Here is a 12,976-nt window from a genome sequence, read left to right on the forward strand (position 1 = left end):
CATCACAAGAGGTAAGAAGGTAAAGAGAAGGATATAGTACAACCAGTCAAAGGAGCATAACAATAGCAATAAAAGATGAAAGAAGTCTCTTGAAGCAATGATATAGAATATGACAATCATAATGCCAAAAAGATAATCCACTCAAAGGATGAGATAACACTTCAAAGACAAACCAAAGATGAACATAGGAGCTGTAAAACCATTCAAGCTTAGTCAAGAGACCTAACAAGATCAATAGAAGACTTAATAAGTAGTCCAAAGAAGAGTCACATGTCCTAAAAACAATGAGAAGATGGTCTCAATAGAAGGAACAATATAAGTACAACAAAGGAGTAGTTTTAGACTTTCAAGCATATTTTGACGTGTGTAAAGTATCCTCTATGGATACCATATGGGTAGCAGTTTTTAGTCATTTTAACTCAATTTCAAGCAATTGGAGGGGTCTCTATGGACCAAATTACTTGCATCCAACCCCAAGTAGTTGGAGATAAGAGGAATAATTATTTTGGCATGAGGATAATATCTAGGGGTAGATTGATGAGGTGAACATCAGGTAGAGGGTATATGGGAAGAAGATGGTGTGTTGTTGAGATGGTAGAGAGATTGTAGAGGCAGTTGAAGATTTTTCCAACCATTTCCAAGTATCTAGAGGCAAAATTAAATGGCTTACCTATAGACTAGTCAAAGAGGGAAGTTATTCTCCATTAATGTTGCAATTTGGAGAACTTTCAAGGGTCTTTAACAACCAAAATCAGTTATATTTGATCCAACCAAAGATAGGAGACTTTTTCAACCATCAAGGAAAGGATACTTGTCATGTTCTCAATTTTCACATGTTGAAAATTATCTAAGCAATGTAATCTTTAAATATTCAACTATGAGGCCTTGAATTTTAAGTTCTTAGTTTCATTTTTGCAAATTATTATAGCTTTTAGAGTTGTTTCAAGCAAAATCATAGTCTTGTAATTAAAAATTAGTAATTATGATTGAATCAATTGTTGTATCATTGTTTTCAAGCAAATTTGAAAAAAATCATACTCCATGATTGTAACAACATATTTTTATTAATAAAGTTTAGTTTATTGTCTTCAAGAGTTATCTTTCTTTGTGTGCAAACTCATGATAGTTATGTAATTTTGTGATTTCATTGAATCCTCAAGTGAATTTCTTACTTGCAGCACCGTAGGATGAGAAAATGTATTCATTCATGTAGGTTACTTGTTGTGTAGAGAGTGGAGTCAACTTTAGTTGTGAAAACATTAGATTTCTCTTCTCAAGTTTGATAAAATTCAGAATCTTGATGTAAAATGTCGATGTATGAACCTATGCAAAACTCAAGTTGTGCAAAAGCCTCCTGAATAATTAAGAAATTGTATGCCAAAACTTTGGTGGATGTCTAACATGTAAGTTTGGTGCATCACCTAGGTAGTTGCAATTTCTATTCCCAAAATAGTTTAGAAGAATTTTCAATCTTTTCTTCCCTTTTTCCTATGAAAGATTGTAGCTTAGTGTAGTTTTAGGTGAGGCATCATAATGAACTAGCCTTCTGGAGGTTGGGCTTTGCCTATAGGTTACCGACAACCTTAGAGGTCATCCCATGTATCACTAGATGGTTGAACTAGGTTCCAAGGGTGCACATTTTGGTGATAATAGTTTTTGGCATGCTTGGTGGGATTGAGAACTGATAACAGTCCATTTTCAGAATTTGTTTATTGGTGTGTGGTGTGTACAATAGTAATTTCAGCCTTCAAGAGGCAACCAAATCACATACCTAGCGACTTTGAGCTTTGGTGAAGAAGATATAGTGAAGAATAGCTTATGAAAAGAATACAAACAAGAAGTAGTGAAACATCTATTAAATATTAATAGCTATCCACACCTAGGAGGAAAGAGAGATCAACTCAAAGATCTCATTAAACTATTGTTTATTCTAGAAAAACTAAGTCTACCCCTCTTGCTATAAGATTCCATACTACTATCCCACCTTTTGTTGCTTCAAGAATTCAAGTTACAATGATTCCCGGGGCTAGAAATCAGCCCTTTCTTCCTTTCAACCAAGGTAGCCCTTTAAATTTAACTCAACATGATGATATCCCAGTAGCTACCTTGAAGAGTATCCTATTCTTTACTGGTGAAGACCAAAATACTCCCATTAAGAACATAAAATATGTGGCTAACATTTGTGTTGTCCACCATGTTATAGAAGAGAAATTTGCAATCAGGTTACTTGCAACATCATTCAAAGGAAAAGCCTGACAAAGGTTTAGAGGCTTAATTACTAGTTAACCCTATAACTACATGGGACAAAATGGGTGACTAGCTATGTAAGTTTTTTGAGGATAAATTTGATCATTTGTCTTGGTAGAGAAACTATCCACAATCAAGAGGGATCCTCATGAGCACATGGTTGTTTCAACTTTTGGTTTCAAAAGAGATGGGAAAGGATTTCACAAATGATAAGACCCTTTGCTGAGCATGCATTTTTGTATTATTTGAGGGCTCTTAACAATGAAATTTTTGTTATGATACAATCTATGGGAGGTACTACACTCCCAAATTCTTATGCTATTGCAATAAGGGCTGAAAATGGCCTCATACAAGTTGGAAAAATAGCCCCAAGGCCACCCAATGCACTTTTCCCAAAAGTTCAACCACCGACACCTCTACAAATACCCCCTATAGCTACTATCCTTACATTACCAACAATAAAATATCAGTTCGCTAGCTAAACAAACACTTTTTAAGCTCCATCCAATGAGATACAAGAGATTAAGGGCCTTTACAAGCCTTTGGTAATGAGATTGTCAACTTGAAGATGCAACAAAATAAAAATTTCAGACCTTATTAGCCTCAATATCAGCCCTCATACCTACAAAATCAATCAAATAGGCCTCCATATCAGCCAAATAATTAAGGCCAAAGACAAGCTCTCAATCCTAGGCCTTATAAAGCTTATAATCTAATTATTGTTAGTTCTTTGAAAGAGCTTGTACCCATTCAAAATAGTCTAGATTAGGAGTTTGATTGGTGTTTCCCATGCAATCGACCCCATAACCAAAGTACTTGCACAAGTGGGGTGATCAACCAAGCATTAATGGATCAAAATAGTTCCAATGTGTAGCCTAACATGCCTCATAAAGCCCTTGTGTAGCAGAAAGAAGAGAAAAAAAATGAGAAAACTCTTTAAATTGGTGAGGAGAGGAGTTCTTGGTGTAAATCAGATTGGTTCTTCAATTGCAGCCAACACATGAAGCAAGAAGAGAGTCATAGATGAAGGGAAATAAATTGATAATGGCCATTTTCAAGAAAGTCAAGTGCCAAATGTTAACCAAAGTTTTTTTGGTCTATCAAATGTTGATAATGTTCACATTTTGCTAAGAAATTAGACTTTGACAAATAAGGAGCAACCCAAAAATCCAATGCAATAAGCCTCTACACAAATTGAAACCGCCATTCAAAAAGGTCAAACAAAGGTTAGCATTTATCCTTTTAATATTCTTGAGCATACGAAGAAATCTTGTGTGTCTATTTTCTTGTGGGATTTTTTAAATATTCTTGGCCAAAAGGATCTTCTCCAATTAGCCTTGTCAAACTTGAGCATATCTAGTGAACCTAACAAAGAGAAATCCAAATTAGTGTTGACAAATACCTTTGAAAATGGTAAGGAATAGCAAGCTAAAGAGGTCAAACCCCTACCATTTTATGTTTACTTGATTATTGGTGATCACTTAGCTCACAATTGTATGATAGATTCGGGGACCATCAGTTCAGTTATGCAAAAATATATTGTAAGAAAGATGGGAATAGACTATGAACCACTAGAAAAAGGGGCAATATAGTTGGATGGTGCAACTATAAATATAATTGGTGTCATTAAAAATTTGAGCTTCATATTACATGAATGCCCAAAATTTTCAATACCCCGGGATATCTATGCCATAGAGCTACCCCCCAAATTTTCCATATGCTTGTCTAGGGATTCATAGCTAAGATTGGTGGCTACTTGTCTTTTGATTAGTCACACATGATCTTTAGGACTAGGTATGGCACAAGGTGTAATACCCTAAAAATGGTCACCTAAACCATGGGTCCCTAATCTCGACAACATCACCAAGGTCCTAACCAAAGGCAATTAAATCAACCTTGAGCACTTAATTAATTAATTCTTCAATCATTAAATGTTACATGACAAATAAATCACTCTATATTAATTAAATATTTATTTATTTAATTAATCGTTCCAAGTAAATCATTTTGATCAATTATTCTATTTATTTAATTAAATATCCTAGCATATTTAATTAAAAAATCAATTTGCCATTTAAATCACAAAAAAATGAATTAGTTTAAAAAAAAATAGGAATTAATTTACAAAAAGAGATAAATCACAAAAAGAGAAATTAATCTGCAAAAGAAAGAGTTAAATTAATCTGCAAAATAAAAGAATTAAATTGAGAGAAGAAATCAAACTTAAAATGTTTCTTTTTCTAAAAGTGAGATAACTTGAGAAATTTTAGAAAAGCAATTAATTTGAATTAATCATTTTCTCTAAAATTAAAACTCAAAACTTTTCTTGAGGAAAGAGGTTTAGTTGCAGTGAAAAGGCTTCTTCTAAATAAAAATCTTGAGAAATTAAAAAAAATATGCATGGAATTGACTATTTTTATCTCAAGTGCATGGAATCAACTAATTTTATCTCCAATGCAAACTCGGACTTATAATCTGAATGCATTTAATCAGGCTACAATTGGAATTTATCTCAAGATTAACTTAATCTGATCGCTCAATTATTTCAATTAACTTGGATTGTGCTTTTTCTTGAGGAATCTCAACCACTCATTATTAATCGATCTTGACTATTGGTCTCTCTTTTGAGTCTATAAATTCAGTCTTCATCTCTCATTCAAGACACCCTAGAGATTTATTGTTATTGTGCAGTTTTTTCTCTGGAGTCATTGAAAATATTGTGCTTTGAGATTATTGCATCTTAGTTTAGCTTTTTGCATACTTAGTTTAATCACGATTGCTTGAATTCATCTAGCTTAATATTCATTCATCTAGCTTAATCTTGCATCCATTTAGCTTAATCTTGTGCTCATATAGATTAAATCCTTCATCTTGGTGTAGTCTAGTCACTGGTATTGCTTAGACAAATCTGAGAGCAAGTCTATACTCACATCTTTTAGAAGGCAATGAGTTGATTTGTTATGGATAGATCTTAGGATGCTACTCATTCATTGGACAACTCTTCAATAGTTTTAAGAGATAGAAACACGATTGTCATTGTACCAAAAGATTGACATGTTAATTCCCAATACAACTGTGAGATTTAATAAATCCATGGGAGGTGGTTAAGCCATGTCACAAACTCGAGCATTGCACTGCACAACACAAGGAGACTAAGGTCACACACCTTGCAACAATCCCCTCCCAACACAAGTGAGGGGTTTGAGCCTGTGACCTAGGCTCTGATACCACTTGTTATCTAAAATATGATTATCGTTGCATTCAAAGATCAACCTGTTAATGCTTGATACAACTGTGAGATGTAATTAATCCATGGGAGGCGGTTAAGCCATGTCATGAACCCGAGCACTGCACTAAACAACACAAGAAGACCAAGGGTACACACCTTGCAACATTAAGAATAAGATCTTAGAAACTTTTTAAAAGCCATTAAATATAGGTTGAAGAACCAACATATAGATTCATGATTATAATATAATAGGGATTATGCAATATTTTTGTTTGACCTCTCATTAGATATTATAGTTTCTACAAGGGCTTCTACTTGGTGTTACTGAGATTCTCTTAATTTTCATAGTTCCTAGTTCCTAGATATTTTGTTCTTTATTTCTCCTCAGTTCTAATAGGTGTGACTTAGTGTTTATATTGATTTAAATTTTGTGTTTGTTTTGTGTTGCTAGCATGGACACATGTTAAACAAACACTCTATTGTCAAAACAAGTTCAAAGGATATCTATTTCTTTTGATTCTATGGATAGAAAACCAATATGCACCTTGTTGTTAATTCCTAGCTAATTCTAGTAAAGTTGTCTTAATAGCCTAAATGAAGTTAAATAAATATTGGGAAGATTTATCTGCTCTCCAAAGAAAAGTGTTTACTAAACAACACTTAGTATATTATAAAACATGTTAAAAAAATTTTATTATCTATCAAAATATAATTTAATATCATAACATCATTTGAAATTGTGTCGAATTGAATTTCATCTTCAGACTACTACCTGCAGCATATTAGTTTCACAAAATATAAAGGAAATACTATAGGAAATCCAAACTCAACCAATGAAACTACATGAATATAAAATGAAAACAGTATTACCTTCATGATTTAAGTCTCATTGTGTCCTAACTCCATTGTTCTTGGTTGTAGATTATTTACTCTCAGACAAGCACTAGTAGCTTCCTAGATGGCATATGAAGAATGGACTGATAGTTAATTGATACTATGATAATGCAAATGATAGTAAACTAAAATGCTATGAAAATGATTTATGCTCAAAAATTCTAAAATGCTATTTGCTTCAAACTCAAACTCATGGATGCAAAATGAAAACTCCTAGATGACTATATGATTAGCTATTAGTCTATATTTCTATTAGTCTATTAGTTTCAAAATGGCTTAGGAGACCTATTTTTATAGATTTTTGAGTGCATGAGCTTAGATAGCAGAGATCAACGGTCATGATCAAATCTTGCAGATTGGATGGCTATGAGCAAAAAGTTGAAGGTTGAGAGAAAGGGGGAAGGAGAAGACAAGTGTCACTCATCTCACCTCGATTGAGTAGGAGACTTGAGAGGATATCAGATAGTTGGAGAAGATGTAGGAATGAGAGGACAAATGGACTCAAGTCCTCCTAAAATATAGGGATGTTAGAGAGAATATAGAAGAAGGTTAGGAAATATGTGTACATACACAATATTTCATTTATTTTGGAAGTTGGAGATAAGTGGCTAATAAATATTTTAGTTTATTTAATTTAATGAATTAATTTAGCCACATGATGGATGAGTTGGCAAAGGGAAGACGAAGTGGAGATGGAAGGATGAGTTGGAAAAGGGATTAAATAATTAAGAAATTATTTAATTAATGAGACCATATGATAGAAGAATAACCATTAAATATTAGATATTTAATTGATTGATTAGAAGAATAATTAAATATTAGATATTTAATTAATTGATTAGAGGAATAATTAAATATTAGATATTTAATTAATTGATTAGAGGAAAAGGATAAATGAATTAATTAATAAAATGTTTCAATTAAATTAATTAATAGAAGGATATGAAATGAATTAAATAAATTAATCTTTTCAAATTAACTATTTAATAGAAGAATAAATATTAAATAAATATAAAATATTTATTTAATTGCTCATAGCTATTTTTATGTGTATACATTTTGCCCCTTTTTGAAATGATGTTGAGACAACATTGTTTCAAAGATAAAATCAAGTCTCGATAATTCACCCAATGAAGATAAAAATCTTGATTGTATGCCCCCTCGGGAGATTGATCGTGAAATTGTAAATCAACAATTTACAATCCAACTCACTTAAACTATATACTAGATTGAACAATTCTAGCTTAATATTATAGAAAAAAGGAAAAAGATTGAATGGTTTTATATCAAACCCATATTATTGTTATAGCTACTTGATATGCAAGGGGGCTTCACTTAGTGAGCGTGGGTTATATCACGTGCGTTCATGCCATATTAAAGAATCCCCCTATTTTTTTAAAATATTGCCCTAAACTCTTTTTTTGTCACCCTCTCCCAATACACAACCCAAATTGAAAGCCTCCCTATTTTACCACATATTGTTTTTTTTTCATAGCCCAAATTAAAAACCCCCTATTTTCACCAATAATCAATATATTGTACCTTTATTTTTGGATTATTGAACCCCCCAATATGAATGCATGTGATATAATATTGTCTAGTCAGTGAAGCCCCCGTGTTGATATGGAAGCATAAACATTAGGCTAAAACCTCTTCAATTGATAGTCAAGGACTAAGCGATATTCATTCTACGAAAGCCACCCAAGAGATATGGTCTAAACATCATCCTTTATGGTGTGGGGGTCTTACACTCAAAACCTTTGACCTTTGATGAACTTATATTAAACCATTCAACTTCACCAATAGATCACATTTGATATTATAAAACATATTTATCTATTATTTTGATGGTGCTTCTTACGAGGATATCTGCAAGCAATATGAAGACAATTTGCAAGGTGCAGTCTAAACGAGTTATTTGAGGAAATAAGATTACACAAAACATCGGTCTTCTTGATCAAGATCCACAACAAGAGTCGACAATGAAAATAATTTGGAAGTTGTTAACAAAAAGGCTCTTGATCCCATAAACTAATGTGTTAATTTTTAAACAAATAGAAAAAATATATAAACAAAACAAAACAAATGAAACTAGATTACAAACAAACACACAAAATAAACACATAACACAACAGATTACGTGGTAATTGGCTACATCCACACAAAGCAGGAAATCTGTTCATTAATCGTTTGAAAACCAAAAGATCATGTGACCGTTAGACTTCACATTTCCAATATAATGATCTCATAGACATCATCAAAATTCATTCATTCATTTACTTAATCTCACAACTCAAGAAGGCAGTTGAAAGGAGCTGCTGCTACGAATTTTCTCTTCCCAGACTTTCGCTCACATCTTATAGAAAGACACCGTCACACCACACATCTTTGGACTGAAAATGCTCCTGTTTACTGGATAACATTTGACGTCATCACAGTTCATGACGTCAGCATGACATCACTTGCAGGTCAGCTTTCACGATGACACCACCATGCATCGCATACACAGGGGGAAGTTGTGATCCTACTAAATTGGGCGGACCTCTCATTATGAGTTGTGATCAAACTACACACTATATCTCATTCTTTCTAAACAAATAGCTTGGAATGAGTAGTAACATGACTCCGTTTGTGAAACCACGCTTTGTGGCGGAGAAGGTGCTGGCCAGAGAACACGATAAAGGAGATGGAGCCATTGTTAGGCGCACTATTGGCAGGTACCCACTTCTTGTATTTCTATATCCTTTCAACATAATTTAGGGTTTTTTTTGATCTAGTATACGTCATTAAAATCATTTATTCATTCATCTGTTTGATCTAACAGATATTCATCAAAATCAATTATTCATACGTTTAATTTAGTAGACATCTCTAGTTGATCAAATTCTTCTGGACTGCTTTTCATCCGTTTATCTATCTGATCAAATTCTTTGTTTTGGACATACCAGAGTTGAAGTTTTTGGATCTATTTCTGATATTGGATGAAGTCACAGGTTGGTTGATCTCTACCAAAAAGCATTGCTTACAAGTGTGATTACATTTCATTTAGCAAATGAAATGTGTGTGTGTGTGTTGCAGTTAGTGCTCCTGCTGGCTTTCCAGACCATCCACACATAGGTATATTTATATGTTGGATCTTGACACCTTTTTAAGTCTTGTTTTCTTTGCTCTTTTCACGCTAATGATTTGAGCATATGTTTTGGGCAGGTTTCGAGACTGCGACATACATGCTGGAGGTACCATCTTTTTGTACCTTTGTTTTCCCTTAATCAGAGCACCACAACTGCAGGCGTTGAGTATGTTTGTGTAGATGTGTTTTCACTGTATAATACAGTTAAGATGGAAAAAACAGAGGCCTCTGGGAAGATTTGAGACTAATTGATGATCAAAATTGAATATTTTGTTCTATTGTGATGCTAGATCATAGAGTGTGAGTGTGAATTTGACATTTGATGTGGGTTTTAGAAGTTTTCTAAGAGAATATGTTCTTTGTTTTTTGAAATACGGGGAGCCATCACCCATGAGGACTTTGTAGGACATGATAAGGGCGCCATAAAGGCTGGCGATCTGCAGGTTTGGAATTTCTTGACTACCCAGCATAGTTATACTATTCACTCTTTTCTGTGATGATCATGTACTGAGGTATTTTATTGCAATGTACTGTGTAGTGGATGACTGTAGGCCGGGGTATAGTACACTCTGAAATGCCAGCTGGACCAGGATCACAACATGGTTTTCAGCTGTGGGTAAATCTTTCTTCCAAAGACAAGATGTGGGTGCCTTCTCAACTGAAAATTCTTACTATATCAAGGAGAAATTTCTTTTAAAAAAAACTTTCATGTTTATAATTGTGATGCTGTTATGGTGGTCAGGATTGAGCCTAAATATCAAGAACTTCAAGGGAAAGACATACCCAAAGTTGAGAAAGATGGAGTGAAGGTGACTGTTATAGCAGGAGAAGCTTTGGGCATCAAATCTCCTGTCTATACCAGAACTCCCACAATGTATTTGGATTTCAGGTTGGAGGCAGAATCTGTGCTTCATCAGCCAATTCCAGAGAGTTGGAATGCATTTGTGTATGTGTTGGAAGGTGAGGCTAGCTTTGGTGCTCCCAATTCACCACCTGTGGGTGCTCATCATGCACTTGTATTGAGCAGTGGTGATGGGGTGAGTGTGTGGAATAACAATGTTGATAACAAGCCTTGCAGGTTTTTAGTCATTGGAGGGCAACCCCTAAATGAGCCGGTGGTACAACATGGACCCTTCGTCATGAACACCACACAAGAGATAGTGCAAACAATTGAAGATTACCGTTTGGGTAGAAATGGATTTGAAAGAGGAAATGTATGGCGTTCCCAGATTGCTCAAGTTTAAATTTGTTTCACTTTCAATCTCTATCAATTCACTATTAGTGGTTGACTCCATGCAAATTTGAAGGTCTATTCTATGTAATTACATCGTTTTCTAGATTTATTGTAGAGAGCAAAGGGGCCTCCCTTTCTAACAAAAATATTATGATGGGTGCTGTGGGGAAACCTTAGTTTACATTGGAGTGTAAGTTGATACCATCTCAAAAAATTGTATTCGTTTGTTTGAATGCATTTGCCTCGTTCCGGGAGATCGCTCATTTCTTTCTGATCAGGCATGTTTGTATACCATTGATAATAAAAATGTATTAAAATATGAATTTATGCGTTTTTTTTAAAATGTGTGGAAAATTTATTATCTATATTTTTTCAATTAGGTGATTGTTTATAGGGGAAGAGCACCAGTAATCATTACTGTTTTAATAACTGTTTACTTTTTGTGTATTCAATTTTTCAGTTATTAATTTTAAAGAAACTAAAAATTTGATAACTAAAAGTCTATTAATAAATTTAACGTGTATCAATAATCTCTCCTTTTTTAGCTTTTTTGGACCATAATTGACCCATTTGTGTACAACTACTGGGACATTTGTGTTCAACTATTGGGACATTTCTGCATAAGTATTGACAATTTTTAGTTCATGGTTATTGGGGCATCTTTTAGTAGGTATCAAACGATACTTTGAAATGTGTTCTTTCTATTCCTTGTGCGCATAATCGATCTGACCATGTGTATCTTACTACCCAAAAGCCAAAACAATAGCTATAAGTAGTTAAATTGCATACAAGGACAACTAAGAAAAAACCATCAAAATCCGATGTAACTTTTTAGGATCCGTGGGTGTGGGTGCATGAAAATAGTTATAACAACTATTGGTATGCTTCCCATATAACTTTTCCTTTTAAGGTGGGTGATTATAAACTATTAGATCTTACCTTTTAAAATAAATTATTTTGTACACGAATTATTATTTTAAACAACATAATTGATCTATACTGTAACAAGTTTTTAAAATATGTGGTTGTAGAGTGGATGTAGTAGGGAGAAATACAATAGTCAACTTTTATATGAAGAAATCCTTAGTATCTAAGAGAATTAGATTTAAAATTGAAGATTTTATTGGCATTTGTTATAAGGAACATTATTGTGTAATATAAAGTAAAGTTTAATATCAATATTTAGATTGAAATTGAGTATGTGTTGAAATAAAGATAGTAGGGATTATGGTTTGTGTATTTTATGATGTAAATTTTATTGAATAACTTGATACAGTGTGATAGAGAATTGTAAATAAAAAAGAATTTATAATAGTAGTTAAAAGGTCGAAACCACCAAATCTTATCAATTCGAGTGTTTGGACAAAATTATGATTGTGATAATATCTTTCTAGTGGTATTATTATATGCCAACTTTTAAAATATATCTATAATGAAATTAGGTCTTTAGTACATAAATTCACCTATTCAGTAACTTATATACAACTTTTAAATAGAATGGGGTACTAAAAATCACCATTAGACTTGGTATGCAAGGATTGAAGTTCAAGATTTTTTTTATGTCAATCTTAAGCCCTAAGATTGGTTGAAAAATAAAAGTGAGATTGATAAGTTAGGTGATGACAAAACCAATATACAAATGTTGATATGCTGATTGTGGATAAATTGAGTTGATATGTGACTATCAAAGAGTGTACTTATAGTGTTCTTTAACAATACATGTCTCTTGATTTCTTGTTGAGAGTTTGTTACTCTTGATTTAAATAGAGCATTGTTGACATACCTATAAAAAAAATTGATACTTTTTTTGAAATATGATTTTCATCAATCAATGCTAATGATCATGTGTTAATGCTCTAGGATGTTGTCTTTAAATATATAACCCTAGATGTATAATGTTGATTTCTTTGCACCTATAAATATATGTAAGAATCAAATTCTAAGATTAGCATTTATTATAGAATTCTATCACTATTTATTAGAAAATCATTAGAGAATGTCTACCTAGATGTACATTGTATGTGTAGTGTCATAAAATTCCGATCCTAGCAATTTTAACCACAGTTGAGGTCCTCAACTTGGCAACAACATCTTCCTTCCCTATTGAGACTTCTCTTTGCATTTTCAGTAGAACCTCTCCTTGTTTAAGCCATGAGATGGCCTTAGGACCCTGTCTAGACCCCAAGATAGGGTAGGACAGGGGCGTGGCACCCCTATTTCCCCCTCTTAGGGTGGCCCCAAG

At 33.3% G+C, this 12,976-nt stretch overlaps 1 protein-coding gene across 1 annotated transcript; it reads left to right on the top strand.

The window, feature by feature from the left end:
- Positions 1 to 8,977: 8,977 nt before the first annotated feature.
- On the top strand, positions 8,978 to 10,744 carry LOC131034580 (pirin-like protein). Its single transcript, XM_057966115.1, has 7 exons — positions 8,978 to 9,087; positions 9,314 to 9,363; positions 9,449 to 9,487; positions 9,578 to 9,605; positions 9,877 to 9,943; positions 10,039 to 10,142; positions 10,243 to 10,744. The coding sequence occupies exons 1-7, from the start codon at positions 8,978 to 8,980 to the stop codon at positions 10,742 to 10,744; spliced, it is 900 nt and encodes a 299-aa protein (XP_057822098.1).
- The last annotated feature ends 2,232 nt before the right edge of the window (positions 10,745 to 12,976 follow it).

This window comes from Cryptomeria japonica, chromosome 5, assembly GCF_030272615.1.
Source record: "Cryptomeria japonica chromosome 5, Sugi_1.0, whole genome shotgun sequence".
Lineage (NCBI taxonomy): Eukaryota > Viridiplantae > Streptophyta > Pinopsida > Cupressales > Cupressaceae > Cryptomeria > Cryptomeria japonica.

Excerpts from the sequence above, each read along its gene's own strand:
- LOC131034580 (XM_057966115.1), top strand. The coding sequence starts at position 8,978 with ATGAGTAGTAACATGACTCCGTTTGTGAAACCACGCTTTGTGGCGGAG. Across the intron at positions 9,088-9,313 it reads GTTAGGCGCACTATTGGCAG|ACCAGAGTTGAAGTTTTTGG; the intron begins GTACCCACTTCT and ends TGTTTTGGACAT. Across the intron at positions 9,488-9,577 it reads TCCAGACCATCCACACATAG|GTTTCGAGACTGCGACATAC; the intron begins GTATATTTATAT and ends TGTTTTGGGCAG.